The 18,340-nt window shown below is 41.6% G+C and overlaps 1 protein-coding gene across 12 annotated transcripts in view; it reads right to left on the bottom strand.

Annotated features, from left to right (window-relative positions):
• adgrb3 (adhesion G protein-coupled receptor B3) overlaps positions 1-18,340 on the bottom strand; it is an 835,097-nt gene that overhangs the window by 160,496 nt on the left and 656,261 nt on the right. For all 12 annotated transcript variants that reach the window (XM_063040268.1, XM_063040273.1, XM_063040274.1 and 9 more), the window contains 2 exons: positions 17,757-17,860; positions 16,865-16,967 (listed from right to left, as the gene is read on the bottom strand). In XM_063040268.1, coding sequence (XP_062896338.1) covers positions 16,865-16,967; positions 17,757-17,860 — 207 coding nt within the window. The remainder of the gene's footprint in view (positions 1-16,864; positions 16,968-17,756; positions 17,861-18,340) is intronic.

The raw sequence follows: 18,340 nt of genomic DNA, 5'->3' as shown, positions 1-18,340 counted from the left end.
ATGTAAGGAGGTTTCTTTTATTTATGTTATTGCATAGTCTAATTAATATGGCTTCTTTGTTATGTTATAATTGAAAGGGCTTCTTTGTTATGTTAACTGCTGAGAAAGTCCTCCCGCTAGCAGTTTGTTTTGGATTATCTATTGATAAGAGGACAAATGAACCAATTGGGATAGTTGTTATGCTTTGGTGTGTCTGTAAGATATTGTATGCGCGGGGTTTGGCGGGAGAAGGCGGGAGAGAGAGACAGAGGATGGACCAGGTGCTGTGAGTCTGCTAATGGGGTCGGACCCCGAGCGGGGCGTTTGGCGAGGAGAGGAGACGGAGACAGACTCGTGTGAAGCGTCTGGTTGACGACCATTGTTGGTCCCAGGCAGTCAGTTGAGGTGATCCGAGGGGTCGCAGGGTGAAGAAGAAGGGTCCTGAGCTCCAACTGTTTGTGCACGAAGAGACTGAACATTGATAAGTGTGGCGCCTTTTATTTTCCTTTTATATTTTATTGTCCATTAATTATATAGTTCCAGTAATATCTATAAACTGTAATCATTTAATTGTATCTGGTGTATTGTCTGTTATTTGGGCGGGGTGGGGTACATCACACAGCATCCACACAAACTGATTCCCCAGTTTGGCGGGGCCGAGGGCTGTTTCCCTGGACAACAGCGAGCCGAGAGACCCTGAGGCTGGCCAGGGGGGCTACAAGTAAAAGAATTTAGATTTATACAAGTGCTAGAACAGCTATTGTACAATTTGTGTTCTTACTGAAAATGTTATTTAGAAGTGTCTGTTTTGACCTTTACACAATGAATCACTGTGTTCTAACCCACTCCTTTTCACAATCCCAAATTGTCATATTCCTTAATTCAGCCCACTCTCTTCATCTGATGCCTTAAAACTCATTAATCTGAATGCAGCATCACTTGGTAATTATTTCCTGCTTTATTTCTTCTTTCCTTCTGCTCCATTCAAGCTTGCTAGTTAAATCTTTCTCCCAAATCCATGTATGTAAACTTCAAAAACAGTTATTTTCAAGAGTATTATAAGAATCTTTAGACCATCAGTAGCAGTTTGTTCCAGATACACTCGCAATTTATATCTTTTCTTTCAATTTTTACATGAACCTTCTAACTTTCTTCTCTGGACCGAAGGAATAATTTGGCTCATTTGTTTTAAATAAACCAAATAAGCGCAGGTTCACTACAAAAGATAAAGCAAACCTGGACCCTCGCCGTAGCTCTACAACTCATATGCAGGAGAATCATCACCTGTGGAATTTCTCACTGACTGTGACTCTGCTACTCTGCATTTTTAGGGAGATACCAGTTACGAAAACTTTTTTGTTGTTTTGCTGATTGTAGGATATTTGGTAAGTGGGAATTAGTTTTAATGCAAATATAAAATTTGGTTAATATCTGCAAATATCCAACTATAGAATGATTGAATCATATAGCTAAATTATTTAGCTAAATTAATGCCATTAAATAGTGTTAAAAATAAAATCAAAGGAATAATGGATGAAAGTCAAGTTTGCTTTCAAAATAAAGACGTGAAGGTGTCGAATTTTAACAGGATGTTGCTTGCAAAATATTCTAGCATCAGGAAAGAAACAGCTTTGTTATTCATAAGAGATAAGTAAGGCGTAAAAATGTAAATTTTCCGTCCTGCCATAAGGTAATTATGCACGGTAGAGAGAATAAATAAATCCACCAGAAACCAGATGGAAGAGGATTGATGACAGTCAAGAAGTTGAGCCAAATATGGAAATCGTTGCTGAAAATAAAAATGCTAAGGATCACGAACAAGAGTGAGAATATTCCTAAGTCATTCTCTTTACAAGAAGAGTGTCAAGAAGTTTTACAGTGTGAGCTGAATGCAAGTAAAGGATTCACTAACACGGGAAGAACTGTAATGTTTGAATTTCAACACAATAACTAGTCTGTGGCTCGGTAATTAAAAAAGAACCATGGACACTTCAGAGCTGCATATGTATGTCTTTAAAGGAGGTGAATACTTCAGCCTCTCTGCGGAGTGGTGGAGGGCTTTCTGAATGCAGACCTAGGATTTAAAGTCAGTAAAACTGAAAGGTCCAGCACAGGGACATAGTCTCCATCCATCTATCTGATATGACATCGTACCCTGCTTGCATGTTGTGTATGCTTAGTTTTATGTGTGTGATATACAGGTGCCATGATAACTGCATCAACATGCTCTCACTACGTTGCAGTGCACTCTTAGTCATTGCAAGGTCCCAGGTTGGTGCTACTCAGACAACGCAGGCCCCAATCTGGAGTCCAAGAGCCCCCTTCCAATATTACTTTGTCCTGGCAGTTGCTGTTGCCCCTTCAAGGGGCAAAAGATGAATTTCGGACTGACTAAGGTGCTACTGCTGTCTCAGATCAGGTGAGGATTGTGGGGCAGTGGTAGACCAATTACTGTGCGACTATTATGGAACAACAGGTGCTTTCTGAACTTTAAAAAAAAATTGCATCTCAATTTTCAGGCTTTTAGGTACCTCTATACAAGGAGTAAAGGAAGTTCATCGAAGTCCGGAATATCAGAAACATGCCCAATTTCAACACATTATAGAACATAGAACAGTATAGGCCCTTCCACCCACAATGTTTGATGAGCTTTTAACATACTCTGAGATCAATCTAGCCCTTCTCTGCTGCATAGATTTCCATTTTTTTTCCATCAGCCATGTGCTTAAGTGTTTCATAAATGCTCGTAATTGTATCTGCCTCTACCACCACACTTGGCAGTACATTACACACACCCACCAGTCTTTGTGTAAATAACAAATCTCTGACATCCCCCCTGTATCTTCCTCCAATCACCTTCAAGTTATCCCCCCTCGTACTAGCTACACATAATCAGTATCTATGGGTTGTATGGACTATCTCTTTTCCAGCCTGAATGGAGGTCAGAAAAATCAACTTTAAAGAAAAAGAGATATACTATGGCAATTATATGATGTCAGGATCAAGGATGGGCTGGTAACTTCTCTGCAAACACATAACATTGGACTCACCATGTGTGTCAGGTAAGTTAATGCTTTTTATAGTTAGGAGCAAAGGAATATTTCTCTGGCAACTACAGACTCTGGACGGGAGCCTGTCCTGTCCTTCCATTCAGCTGTGAGTCATCTGACATGCAAGGCTGCAGCAACCACAAGAAACCCACACGGTCACAGGGAGAACATGCAAACCTGGGCCACTGGAGCTGTAAGACAGAGGGACTAATTGCTGCAGCACCATGCCCACGATTCAGGACCAAAACCTCCAGCTTTGCCATTACTCAAGTCGAGTATGATGTTCCCCAAAGGGGCTGCTGATTGGTGGGTCCTCAGGCGGCTGCAGGGGCTGATCCGGGATCCACGTATTCTGGTGCAGCGTGGGCAAGGACAAGTGGCTATGGTTACTGGTTGGCTAGTTTGGTTGTTTTGGGATGTTAGGGTGGATTCACTTAATACACGATGCCTATGGATGACTTTGTTTAACATGGGGAGGCCGAAGCACAGCTAGCCTCCACACATCCTTTGGCAGATTGGGGTCATGGAATGCAAGATGACTGGGGAGCCTTCAGTGCCGATGTGATATATCACCATCTTCCACCAGCTCTGTTGTCGAGGTCTTGGTTGGATTGCTCTGTCTGGAACCTCCCCCTTGTCCTTACTGCCATGGATGACCCAACCAGAAGCTAAACTCCAGTCAGCATCACTTTCCGGATCTCACAGACTCACAAGTCGGTCCACCACAACAAGATGACAATCCTCGGAGAAGAATCAAAACCATTCATTTCTTGTTACCAGAAAAATGAAGGAATATAAGGATTGGGAAGAAAGTGAAGCTTCTGCTGAAGACAGTCAAGAACTTGGCCGGCTCCTACTTCCAAGGAGCACAGGAGCAGATTTTCTCATATTGTTAAAGACATGTCCCAAAATAAATTACTGCACAGCTGCAATTTTACACTATTTACAGACAGGCTGTAATTACCAATTTATAACTGAGGTTGCTGCTTTAGGCTAAGTTATGTGTTGAATAGGAGGACTATATCAAACAGTTGCCCAGAATATGATAGCACGACACACTGCTCACAGTGCTTGTGGGCACTGATTTGGAATCCGTTTCTGGTACAGAGTGTGGTAACACAGCATCACTGACGTTGTGGGAATGCTGATGAAAAAGTTTGATGGGGTGTAAAAATTGCTTAACATTCATGTCATTACAAGTTTGCGCCAACAAGCAATTAGGCATTCCACAGCGGGGCTTTCAAATTCAAGAGCAGATCAAATAGTTACAGCTTTAGAAATCTTACAAAGGTTAATAAACTCCCCTGTGAGAAGGAGAGAAGTATTTAGTGATAAAATACAAGTGTCAAACGTGGCGCATAGATGACATTTGTAAATTTTAAGAGAAGAAATACTAAGGTTCTGGCTGTGTTGATGATGACAGAGAGTCTCATAATTAGGTCAAAAGGTGCACCAAAGTATTACATAGTGGGATCTGATGAGGCTCACAACCTTTAAGAGTGTTATATGTGCCAGAGGCATCAATCTGAAATGTGACCCATTCTCAAGCTCATGATTATTCTTAATGCTCTTAGTTCTTAAAACGATACCACAGTAACTTCAAGTCAAATCTCAGCTACTGTGATTAAGTCGGTCAGAATAATACTGCACCAAAATAGGCCCTTTGGCCCAACTTATTAATGAGAAGACGTTGAGCGAGCAAAGGTTTTTCTCTTTGGAGAGAAGGAGGATGCCAGGTGACTTGATAAAGGGTTGCAAAATTACAATGGGTACAGATCAAATGGATAGCCAGACAATTTTTCACAGGGTGAAAATTGCTAATACAAGGAGCCATAACTTTAAGATGCTGGGAGTAAAATATAGGGGGATGTCAGAAGTAGCTTTTGTTGTTTTTTTTTACACACAGAGAGTGGTAGATGTGTGGAACGTTATGCCAGGGGGTAGGGGTATAGGCAGATACATTAGGGACATCAAGAAACTTTCAGATAGGCACATGGATGAAAGAAAAATGGAGGGCTCTATGGGAAGGAAGGGTTACATTCATCTTAGAGCAGGTTAAAAGGGTCGGCGAAACATTACAGGCTGAATAACCTGTACATTTCTACGTTCTACATTAGTCCATGTGACCGAAGAGTCTGTACCATGGAGTACTATTCTGTATTCTACATTTGTTAATGCCATCTGAAGCCCATCCCAGAGAATCCCATATCCCTCAAATCATTCATATCCATGTACCTGTCCAAGTACCTTATAAATGTTGTTTCCCTCAACTAGGGTTGCAGATGTTGATGCTTTATTCAAGAAAGGTAGTAGAGATAGCCCAGGAAATTATAGACCAGTGAGTCTTACTTCAGGGGTTGGTAAGCTGATGGAAAAGATCCTGAGAGGCAGGATTTATGAACATTTGGGAGGCATAATATGATTAGGAATAGTCAGCATGGCTTTGTCAAAGGCAGGTCGTGAGAACTAAACACATTGATGAAGGAAGAGCGGTAGATGTAGTGTATATGGATTTCAGCAAGGCCTTTGATAAGGTACCCCATGCAAGGCTTATTGAGAAAGTAAGGAGGCATGGGATCCAAGGGGACCTTGCTTTGTGGATCTAGAATTGGCTTGCCCACAGAAGGCAAAGAATGGTTGTAGATGGGTCATATTCTGCATAGATGTCGGTGACCAGTGGTATGCCTCAGGGATCTGTTCTGGGACGCCTTCTCCTCGTGATTTTTATAAATGACCTGGATGAGGAAGTGGAGGGATGGGTTAGTAAATTTGCTGATGACACAAGGGTTGGGGGTGTTGTGGATAGTGTGGACGGCAGTTAGAGGTTACAGTGGGACATCGATAGGATGCAAAACTGGGCTGAGAAGTGGCAGATGGAGTTCAAACTAGATAAATGTGAGGTGGTTCATTTTGTTAGGTCAAATATGATAGCAAAATATAGTATTAATGGTAAGACTCTTGGCAGTGTTGAAGATCGGAGGATCTTGGGGTCCGAGTCCATAGGATACTCAAAGCTGCTACGCAGGTGACTCTGTGGTTAAGAAGGCATACAATGCATTGGCCTTCATCAACCATGAGATTGACTTTAACAGCCAAGAGGTAATGTTACAGTTATGTAGGACCCTGGTCAGACCCCACTTGGAGTATTGTGCTCAGTTCTGGTCACCTCACTATAGGAAGGATGTGGAAACTATAGAAAGGGTGCAGAGGAGATTTACAAGGATGTTGCCTGGATTAGCGAGCATGCCTTATGAGAATAGGTTAAGTGAACTCGGCCTTTCTCCTTGGAGAGGTGGAGGATGAGAGGTGACCTGATAGAGGTATATAAGATGGTAAGAGGCATTGATCGCGTAGATAGTCAGAGGCTTTTTCCCAGGGCTGAAATGGCTAACATGAGAGGGCACAGTTTTTAGGTGCTTGGCAGTAGGTACAGAGAAGAGTTAGGGGTTAAGTTTTTTACGCCCAGAGTGGTGAGTGCATGGAATGGGCTGCTGGTGACGGTGGTGGAGGTGGATATGATTGGGTCTTTTCAGTGACTCCTAGATAGGTACATGGAGTTTCAAAAAATAGAGGGCTATGGGTAAACTTAGCTAATTCTAAAGTAAGTACATGTGCAGCACAGCATTGTGGGCCGAAGGGCCTGTGATGTGCCATAGGTTTTCTATGTTTTGAACATTTGAACATTTCTATTTCCAAAGCAGTTGAAGATGAGAGTACTTAGAATGCTCTTCTGAGAAGCACAGCAACAACACTGAGCAAACAAGGCAATTGATCTGCTAGAAAGACAAGGAATTTTCCTTTGTATGATATATAACTCCAGCCACTGGAAAGTTTTCCCTCTAATTCTCAATGACTTTTGTTTTATGAGACCTCTTTGATACCATAATTGTTCAAGCACTGCTTTAATTTCAAGGGAAGGCATCTTTGCCACCTCTGAAATTCAGCTATTCCATTCACATTTGGACCAAGTGTTAGGAGATTTTGACCCAAGTGGTCGGGACAAATCAGAAAATTTTGCAAACAGTAATCCAACTGCACATGTAAATGATACCACTGCTTCTCTTTAACTGTTCTGTGGTTGACTGGATGAAGACCTCTTCCTAAAGAAGGAAGTGCACAAGGACTTATGATAGTAACAGCATTGAACAAGATTGCTCAATCATTTTCATCAATTCCAAAATATTGGCATAAAACTGTTATTTTCACATACATGATAAGACATCAAGCATGGGTGAGAAACATTCCAATGACACAGCTGCAGTGAGCTTGTGATTGTATCAATGTATTGGCAGGCTATTCCTTAGCAACCATTCCACTTGTCCTTGGCTCTGCACAAAGCTTCCATGACTTACTTGAAAGAGAAAGGGATTCTCCTCTGGAAAAGTGAAACGTGACAGAAAAGTAGAGACCATCTTAATCTATACTTGGAAAGGCAGGGAATAATAAAAGAAAGTGAACATGGTTTTGTTAGGGGAGGGATCCTGTTTAACTAATTTGTATTTTCTGAAGAGGTGACAAGTTCGTTGATAAGGGCAGAGCTATTGATTTTAATAAGGCCTTAAGGCTGATTTATACTTGCGCGTTAATTCGACGCCATAACCTACGCAAGTGGCCTACACGTGTTGTGAGCATTTATATTTGTGCGTTGGTGTGTCTGCGTCGCCCTGCAATTCCGGAACGTCGCGCATGCGCACACACCTGCCCGCACAAGGCTTCCTGGTCATGGTAGTCTTTCTCGGGGTAAACAAGTTTAAAGCGAGCGTCTTTTTTCATAAAAGTGAAATGTGTCCTCCATAATTTCGGAGGTCTATAAAGCTTTACGGAAAGCATTGCAGCCAGAATTCCTTCCCTGCCCTTCAGTCAGCCAATGGGAAGCTACTGCAGTGTAGGAGGAAATGCGATGCTGTCAGGCGGACCAATCACAGTTGTTGCGGTCTGCGTTGCTGCGACATGTAGTTACATTTTGGGAGAGGTGCGCGTCAGGCTACGGCATAGGGATCCGCGTAGGCTCTGCATAGGGTTCGTGGCGATGCCGTACCTACGGCGTCAAGTTGATGCACAAGTATAAATCAGCCTTTACATGGGAGACTGGTCCAAAAGACACAGCCAATGGGATTAAAGGCACATTGAATCCAAAATTGGCTCAGTAATCAGAGGCAGAGGACAAAGACAGAGGGTAGTTTTTGTGATTGGAAACCTGTGGTCAATAATGTTCAGTGCTAGGACTGTTAGGTTCTGTTATATACAATAATAATTTGGATACAAAGATGGGAGTTATGATTCAATAGTTGCAGTTTATATGAAAATTGGTATCACTGTTGATAATGAAGAGTGCAGTCTTAGGCTATAGGTTGATATTGATCAGTTGGTGAAATAGTTGGAGCCATGGCAGATAGAATTTAATCCTGATGTCTGTGAGGCGATCCACTCTGAGAGCTCTATTAAGAGTGAGACATAAACAATGAATGGTCGCCTGAAGGTCTGAGCAGAGAATCATTATGTGTGAAGAACACACAAGAAATGCTTGCTTTCATGTTAATGGCAGTTTTATAAAACATTGCTACAGCCACTGCTGCACATTTTCGTTCACTATACCATAGAAAGGATGTGATTACACTGGAGATTATACAAAGGAGATTCACCAGGAGACACAAGAGACTGCAGATGCTGGAATCTGGTGCAACAGGTAACCTGCTGGAGAAACTCAGCATGTTAAGCAGTGACTAAGGGGTTAGTGGGGGGGGGGGGGGCCCAAAGAAGGGTAGTAGTTGTTGATGCCTCATGTTGAAACCTTACATTAGGACTCACCAGGGTATTGCCCAGATGGAGCATTCCACTTATGCAGAGAGACTGGATAGGCTGGGTTTGTTTTCACTGAAGCCAGGAAGGCTAGGTGGAGGCAGGATCAAACAGTTATAGAAAATTATAGCTGGTATACAGATAGGGTAAATAGCAGGAAACCTTTCCTCATCAAGAGGCAGGCCAAACTAGAAAATATAGACAAGGACTAAGATGTTTAAAAAGGATTCAAGGAGGAATGTTTTCATCCAAAGGACAGTTCAGAATCTGTAACACACCGCCTGAGTGTATGGGAGAGGTAGATAGTCTCACACCTAGTTTCTAGGCCAGGGAGGGGTACATTAATTCTACAGGGCAAGTCAATATTAAGAAGGAGGAGATGTTAGATGTTGAGGGCGGCAAGTCCTCAGGGCCAGATGGAATCTCTCCCAAGATATTGAGAGAGGCAAGGGAGAAAGTTGCTGGGGCTTTTTCAGAGACCTTTGCATCCTCTTTAAAAACAGGCACGATTCCAGAAGATTAGAGAAAAAACGAAGATGGTCCCTTTGTTTAAGGAGGACAACAGGGATAATCCAAGACATTATAGGCTAGTGGTTGGGAATTTACTGGAGAAGATCCCTAGAATGGGTTTGCATTTTGAAAAGCAAAACCTGTCCTAGGAAACTTTGTGTGTGGGAGGTTATGTCTCAAAAATTTATGATGAACATGATTCATGACGGTAGAACAGTGGAAGTTATTCACACAAACTTCACTAAACCATTTGACAAGATTCTATGGTAGGCTAGTCCAAAGATTAAGTCAAGTGGAAACCATGGTGAATTAGTATGTTGAATACAGAGGAAGACAGAGGATAGTAGTGGAGGGGCTGTTTTACTCACTGGAGATCTGTGACAAGTGATGTTCCACAAGGATCAGAGCTGGAAATAATTTGGATGAAAATGTAGGTGGTCTGATTTGTAGGTTGGATATAGCATGCAAATTAGTGGAGTTGTCTAAAGTTGTCAAAGGGAACAGTGGGTATAGATCAGTTCGAAACCTTGGGGTGAAACGGCAGACAGAGTTTAATCCAAATGAATGTGAAGTAATGCATTTTGAGGTCAAAAGCCAGGGGAAAGCATACAGTAAATAGCAGGAGTCTTTAAGCATTGATATACAGAGGGATCTTAAGGGTCTAAAGTCTTTTGCTCTGTGATAGTGGCAACATAAGTGGATAGGAAATTAAAGGCTTCATTGATTGGGGGACTGAGTATAAAAGTAGGGAAGTTAGGCTATATTGCAACCGCATAAGGTTTTGATTAGACCATACTTAAGAGTACAGTGTGCAATTCTGATTGCTGCATTGTAAATTGTCGTATGATTAGGACAAGGTGAAATCGGTGGTTGCTGGGTGGCATGGCTCAAGGGCCTGGAAGGGCCTATTCCGTGCTGTATCACAACAAATAAAAAAATAATTAAAGGAACGAATGCAGAGGATCTGGAGATGACGCAGAAGAAGTTTACCAGGAATTTGTGCTAGGATTTGAGTGTATAGCTGGAAGAAGAGGTTGGACAAACTTAACTTGATTCTCTTGCACATCAGAGGCTGAGAGGCAACCTTTTGGTAGTATATAAAATTAGGAGAGTCAAAGATAGGGTAGAAGTCTTTTCCCCAAGGTGGAATTATTAAATACTAGAGGACATGTTCCACTGAGGTTGGGTGACACTAGAACTGGAGGTCATGAGTGAAGGGTAAAAGGTGAAATGTTTAAGGGGAACACGAGGGGGGACTTCTTCATGCAGAGGGTGGTGCGAATGTGGAATGATCTGCCAGCTGAGGTGGTGGATATGGGTTCAAGACCAACATTTAAGAGAGGTTTGAATAAGTACATGGATGGGAAAGGTATAGAGGGCTATGGTCCGGGTGCAAGTTGATGTGACTAGGCAGAAAATAGTTTAGTATGGACTAGATGAGCTGAAGGGCCTGTCTCTGTGCTGTAATGCTCTACGACTCTATGTTTAAGGTGGGGGGGGGATATTTAAAGGAGATTCAGATTTACTTATCATACGTACATTGAAACATACAGTTAAAAGAACATACAGTTAAAATAACTAACACAACCTAAGAATATGCAAAGCAAGTTTTGTTTTGCACAGAGAGTGGTAGATATCTTAAGCACACTCTCAGGGATGGTGGTAGAAGCAAATAGGATAGGAACAATTAAAAGGCACTTCGGGAGATAGATGAAGAGGTAGGGAACCGAGGGATATAGACCATGTGTAGGCAGATGACCAGCACAGACACGGTGGACCAAAGGATAATATTCTATGTTCTACATCCAAGGACATAGATTTAAGATGATACAAAAGATGCAGAGTGGATAAGGGAAATTAGCTTTTAATGTAGATAGTGCTGCTAATTTAGAACACACTTCTTTGACAGTGCTGGAAAACACATTTTGGGAAGGGATTTAAACAAGTATGAAGTGAAATTATCTAAAGAGCTACTGGGAAAGAGCAGGGGAATGGGAGTAAATAGATCACAAATGGGAATATCTGCAGATGCTGGAAATCCAAGCAACCCACACAAAATGGAGGAACTCAGCAGGCCAAGCAGCAGCTATGGAAAAGAGTTCAGTTGATGTTTTGAGCCGAGACCCTTCATCAGGACTGGAGAAAAAAAAGATGAGGAGTAGAATTAAAATGTAGGGGGAGGGGAGGGAGAAACACAAAGTGATAGGTGAAACCGGGAGGGGGAGGGGTGAAGTAAAGAGCTAGGAAGTTGATTGGTGAAAGAGATACAAAGCCGGAGAAGGAGGAACCTAATAGGAGAGGACAGAAGGCCATAGATGAAAGAAAAGGGGGGAGGAACACCAGAGGGAGGTGACGGGCAGGCAGTGAGATAAGGTGAGAGAGGGAAAAGGGGATGGGGAATGGTGAAGGGGTGGGGACGGGGGCATTACCGGAAGCTCGAGAAATCGATGTTCATGCCATCAGGTTGGAGGCTACCCAGATGGAATATAAGGGGTTGTCCCTCCGATCTGAGTGTGGCCTCATTGCCACAGTAGAAAGGGCTGTGGATAGACTTATCAGAATGGGAATAGGAAGTGGAATTAAAATGGGTGGCCACTGGAAGATCCGCTTTTCCTGGTGGATATAGATCACTGAATAGAGAGCTGTCTGAGGCCGATATGGTAAACAGCCTGCTTCTGTGCTGTAAAGTTTCTATGATCCGTGGAGAACCAATGTAAAAAGAACCTTCCAGTTCCTGTCTCGGGAAGAAACTTAGCACTTTATTCCTTCAGGTTGCTCATCTTTAAAATCATATTGCCAGCATTCATGGCAAACATGATTTATTTTTTGTAGCTTGGTGAGAAGATTATTCTGTGTGGAAAGAAAGGGGCTTAGCAAGCTCGAGGATGTTTGAATCTTAGACGGAGATTGAAAGACCAGCACACAAATATTTAGCTACTCCAGCGTGAAATGAATGCAGTGTAGAGGTAAGTCAGGAATGCCGTGGTGTCAGCACGCTTCACTGATGCCAATGAGCACCACCACAGTGCGACAGATGACTACAGTAAGCTAGGTGAAGCCAAACTGACACTGGAGGGCAACCAGGGGGCATTTTGCTCATAATCAGGTTCATCTCTGGCAGCTCCTGTGACCCAATCTGGAGCAGAACCATCAAGCCGTGGAAACAGGTGACCCGGCCTCCGCCTGACACCATGCATTTCATGTGGAGATTTAATTAAGAAATGAGTGCCGATAAAGAGCTTACAAACTATTGCCAAATGTACAAAGAAAATATTTTCCCTTCAGAGGCATCTAAACACAATGATAATGTGATTTTGTAAAGCAGTTTGTTTTGAATTTTAAGGGGGAGAAAAGCTATTAAGAAATTCATTTTGTTCAGCCGAGACCATACAAGTATTAGGAAAAAGAAAATGTCAAAGCCAGTGCTGATGTGACGAATATCTCCACTTGTGAATTACCTGGTCATTCTCACTGCTGGATGCATTTGTCATATCTCCCTGCCAGCTTGACATCCATAACTTTCATTCGTAAATTGCCAGAATCTGCTAGCAATAACTAACTCAGATGTGTTTGAATTGCATCTAGACCTTTGAGTAATGAATTTTCATAAAAATAACTCAGAGACTGATGCTTGTCAAGAGTGTAAAATGTTGTAAACAACATTATTGCACAAAAATAACATACTTTTTCTGAATTATGTTCTCAGTCATTCCCAAGATGCTGCCTCCCACCAATCGCATAGATAAGCACAGCTATCCAAGTGTCTGTTGTTAGTGAATTCAGCTTGATGGGAGTCACATCCACAGGATTTGAAAGACCTTAAGACATAGGAGCAGAATTAAACCATTCAACCCATTGACTCGGCTCTGCAAATTGATCATGGCTGATTTATATTCCCCTCTCAATCCCATTCTCCTGCCTTACTCCCCGTAACCTTTGACGCCCTTACTAATCAAGAACCTATTAACGTCCATTTTAAGTATACTCCATGACATGAACTCCACAGTTTCTCCACTTTCAGGCTAAAGAGATTTCTCCTCATCTCTGTTCTAAAAGGATATCCTTCCATGCGCTGGTCGTGCATGCAGCCTGGTACAGCCATTCCGATCTATTCTTACTTTCTTCTTCTTACTTTTTAATTTACGTTATTTTTTTTTTCTCTCACGGTAACACGTTGAAGCTGCACCCCCTCTAACATGCTGGTAGAGAGAGTTTTATTTGGGTTTTCTTTAGCGCTGGAAATGGTTACATCCCGACATGCAGGACAGAAGCAAGGTCACATTGTGTATTCCACGGACCAGCAAGTACCGGCCAGTTTAGCGAGCAGAGCGGCGGACACCCCTGCTGAAATCCGGAGGAAAACACACAGAGGATGCAGAGGGGGATCACAAAGCCGAGGAAAGAGGACCGGGTCGGGTCAACAGAAACCTTTGGAGAGGAGGAGTTCGATGGGTAACACCGTTCCGGCTGACTGGAAGTGCACTGAGAGCAGTAAGCGTAAAGGAGTTGGGTGCTTACTGATCTGGTTAACAATGGATGGTGCAATCCGAGGTATATTACGATTGAGGAACGTGTTTGCAGACTGGATATTGAACTTTTTACTGTTGGACTTCTGCACATTCCACCGTGATACAACACTAAGCGGCACGGGAGGTCGTTCGGGCCTGTGGCCATCGAACGTGCAGCTTCTCCCGTGGAGGGTTAGACCCCCTGAGCCAATAGACTGGTCCTGGACTTATTTCCATCTGGCATAGTTTGCATTTTGTTGTTTGATTGTTGGGGTTTTTTGTATTGCTATATTTACGCTCTATTCTTGGTTGGTGCAGCTGTAACGAAACCAAATTTCCCTCGGGATTAATGAAGTATATCTATCTATCTATCTATTCTGAAGTTGTGCCCTCTGGTCTGAGACTCTCCCTTGCTTGGACAGTCTTCAGCTATGGATATTTCCCTAGAGAAGCAAACTAAAAGAGGCAACAGCCCACCACAACACACCAGCCCGCACCCATCTCCAACCCCTGCTGTGGGTCAGACCATACTACATCAATGCAAAGTAGTAAACACCATTCCTTAAAACCAGTGCTGAGTTTCTGTATTATCTAGCTGTTCGGCAACTTCACTTCTTCGCTTTCTGTCAAACAAAGTGTATCTGCATGGTATAGAATTCCTACAATTATTAAAGCAACACAACCAGAATACTGGGGAAACTCAGCAGGCCAGGCAGCATCTATGGAAAAAGAGTACAGTCGATGTTTCATAGAAACATAGAAAACCTACAGCACAATACAGGCCCTTCAGCCCACAAAGTTGAGCAGAACATGTCCCTACCTTAGAAATTACTAGGGTTACCCATAGCCCTCTATTTTTCTAAGCGCGGGCAGAAATGTAATATTGGATCATTTTTCTCAATAAATAAATGAACAAGTGTAATTTTTTTGTGTTATTTATTAATTGGGTTCTCTTTATCTAGTGTTAGGACTTACATGAAGATCTGATCACATTTTTGGTCATACTTATGCAGAAATAGAGAAAATTCGACAGAGTTCATGAACTTTACAGGGATCAGAAGTGGAGAAAGTGAGCAGTTTCAAGTTCGTGGGTGTCAAGATCTCTGAGGACCTAACCTGGTCCCAACATTTCGATGCAGTTATAAAGAAGGCAAGACAATGACTGTACTTCATTTGGAGTTTGAAGAGATTTGGTATGTCGACAAATACACTCAAAAACTTCTAGAGGTGTACCATGGAGAGCATTCTGACAGGCTGCACCACTGTTTGGTATGGTGGGGTGGGGTGGGGGCTACTGCACAGGATCGAAAGAAGCTGCAGAGGGTCGTAAACTTAGTCTGCTCCATCCATCTTGGGTACTAGACTACAAAGTACTCAGAACATCTTCACGGAGCAGTATCTCAGAAAGGTAGCATCCGTTATCAAGGACCCCAGCACCCGTATTATGTATTGCATTGAACTGCTGCAAATTCCACAACACATGCTGGTGATAGTAAACCTGATTCCGACTCTTTCTAGCATCACTGTACCTGCATATAACAGTGGCATAGCCACTTATATGTCAGCATCCAAGAAGTGAAATAATAACCTTTAAAATGAGGGGAAAAAAACATACAGCACAGTGAGTGCAAGGGATGGACAGGATTGCCACCGGTAATGGAACAATCCTATTCTGCCCCTATTGTCAGCAATGGATGAAATAAGCAAAGCTCTGTAACAGTTGACTACTCTGATCCTCCCATGTTCCTTCTGGGACAGCAAGGGTAAAACAAGTGAGACAGTGGTGACCTGCATGTAAATATTTAGTTTGCAAAAAGGCCTGATTGTTTAATGTTCAGTGATTAAGTCTACAACTATACTTCTAAATGAAAATTCAAAATAAGAAAACTTAAACAGTAAGTTACTTCACATCCTTGTTTCATACAACAAAAAAAATCATCCTTACAAAACTTCAGGGATAGAAGTTTGTCTGGAATTTTCATTCTGGGTGTTTCTTTTTTTTTAAGATTAAGATCAGAAATAAAACTTGTCAGCATTTTAGCTGAAAATAGCAGAAGAAAAGTGAAAAAGTAGTTTTGGAAACTTGTTGGAGAGAAAAGACAGGTTAAAGGCTTGGACATTAACACTTTATCAAAAAGTTGCATGAGACCTCCATTCTTAGATACTCCCAGACTTGCTTTAAATCTCTATTTCTTCTGTTTGCACAACAACCAAAACATCACAGGTGAAAACAACTACAGGCTTGGAACATAGGTGCTGGTGCAATGAAAGAGCTTCTGTTGTGTTCCTGTTACATAGCCTCACAATTCCACGTACAAGCTCTTGCCATATAGAATGGCTCCAACAGTACAAATATTGATAAGTCAAAACGATCACAAGATCACGACAAATACACATAGATATAGTAGCGTATTCTGTTTCATTTGCCGAAGCAAGTCCCAATACATGTTCCACGGTAAAATGCAATTTATTAAAACCATTCCCCAGTCTGTGCTTCCACTACTCTCGATGAACAATATTACTCTGTATGTTGATCACTCCTTGCATCAAAAACATGTTGACACTGAAAGACCTTTTATCCAAGATGGAAAGGCAAAGTGTCTCTGATCTTTATTCAAATTTCAAACCACTAACACTGGGAATCGAGATCACAAACTATATCTGCATATCTTTCCAAGGAAATGATGAAACTCAGCCTCAGCTTCAACCATTGATCAACGATAAACACAATACCCATGCCACTGGCAATACAAATACATTGGTTATCTTAAGTCATTCTTAACAAGTCATGCATAATTCCAGATAAATGTAGGTCCACAACAGGACACCCTGACGCTATTTTTTCAAGTTAATTGAACAAGCTGGGTTATTCTCCACAGTGGCCCCTGATGCAGCAGCCTCATCCACAACTCACTGCAATGTAAGACTCAGCCTCACTCATCACACCATTTTCTCCTTTCCATCTGCCATTTTCCAGCTACAAAATAAGAGGCGAGTGCATTGTGTAAAATTTGGCACCTTATTGTGAGTCTGTGTTTGTCCAACCACAATCAGGATATTCGACGAGATGATGGAGAGACAGAAGTTTATCAGAATAATCGACCTTTCTGATTGGATGTACCTGAGAAAACACAACACAGATCTGCTTTTTAGTTGGGATGGTGCAGGAAAAACATTAAATACAGATCTTGAAAGTTAATCATCTGAAGAGTAGAACTGATCTGGGCTCTATTTATGAAGAGAACAATTTTATATTCAAATACAGTTTGTATAAACGAGAATACTGTACACCAAAAGAGATGCAAGTGAATGCAATTTTGAAAGAACAGCCTGAAGTGATAGCATTTATTAGCCATACTTTTTCGTACATAAAGCTAATTGAAGTGCACAACAATAAACTATTTAACAGTAAGTGATGCATTATAACTCCATCTGGCAAACCATGTTTTACTTATCTAATTGACTTCACTAGGGTTTCTGCTTAATTATCCTAAACAAAGAACTTCATTATTACATAATTTGCACACACAATTGTTCAACCAATTACAGGGCAGCTTTCAAGCTAGCCTCAAAACTGGGAAGAAAGGTTCAGTGCAAATTTTGTTTGAGCGTACAGAAACTTCATATTGTAGTCAGTGAGAGAATTCAGACCTCAGCGAGATAAAATCCTGATTCTGTCAGCCCCCTAGATATCAGTGATGATAAGAATAACTATTAGTCTCCTAAAAATACTTTGGTGCAACTTCTGTCAAATCTTTCCAGACCTCCCTCTCTGAAACATGTAATAAAAACATGAAACAGGCTACAAAAGTAAATTTGCAATAAAGTCTGTAATGGCTTGCAGCTGAAATTAGTTACGGCACTTATTAGTCACTAACAGGGCAATAATGCCTTAACGTTCAGTACATACCTCCACAGCACAGCATAGACCACTGCCAGAGTAATGAGGGCCAGACAGGAAAGACCACAGCCAACAATTAGCGTGACCGAAGGCATGTCAGCATTCTCCATATTCTGTGGAAAACAACCAGAAATAATTCAACAAAACTTGTATCTCTCTCAATAACTCAATTATACATCATGATTTCTTGAATATGACTGAAAATAAGGATAAAATCTATGCCATTTTATAAGTGATAAAGTTAGCATGAGAAGTAGGGAGATTAAGCTATTTCCAGCTTCTTCAGAAAAGATCACACTAAGTGTTCTAGTATGTTACTCACTTTGCTGTGTTTTATAACCAATATAATTGGGAAATATTGGCTATGCAGCGAAAAAGATAAAGAAAATAAAGAAAAGAGTATTGAGCAAGCTAAAGTTGTAGCTCACAAGATGATTTATATCCCGAAGTCATCCTGCATCTTCTTCATAGAGAATAAATCAAATTTCTCTACCATGCTTCAAATTTAATTCCAGCAGATTTTTAAGCCAGTAACTTATTTTTCTTTTTGTTTAATTCTGTTTGGAAATGGAAATTCAATTTTAATGCCTTGA

This window comes from Mobula hypostoma, chromosome 2, assembly GCF_963921235.1.
Source record: "Mobula hypostoma chromosome 2, sMobHyp1.1, whole genome shotgun sequence".
In the NCBI taxonomy this organism is placed as follows: Eukaryota; Metazoa; Chordata; class Chondrichthyes; order Myliobatiformes; family Myliobatidae; genus Mobula; species Mobula hypostoma.
Note: the sequence above shows the minus strand (reverse complement) of the source record. Positions and strands in the feature narration are given on the sequence as shown.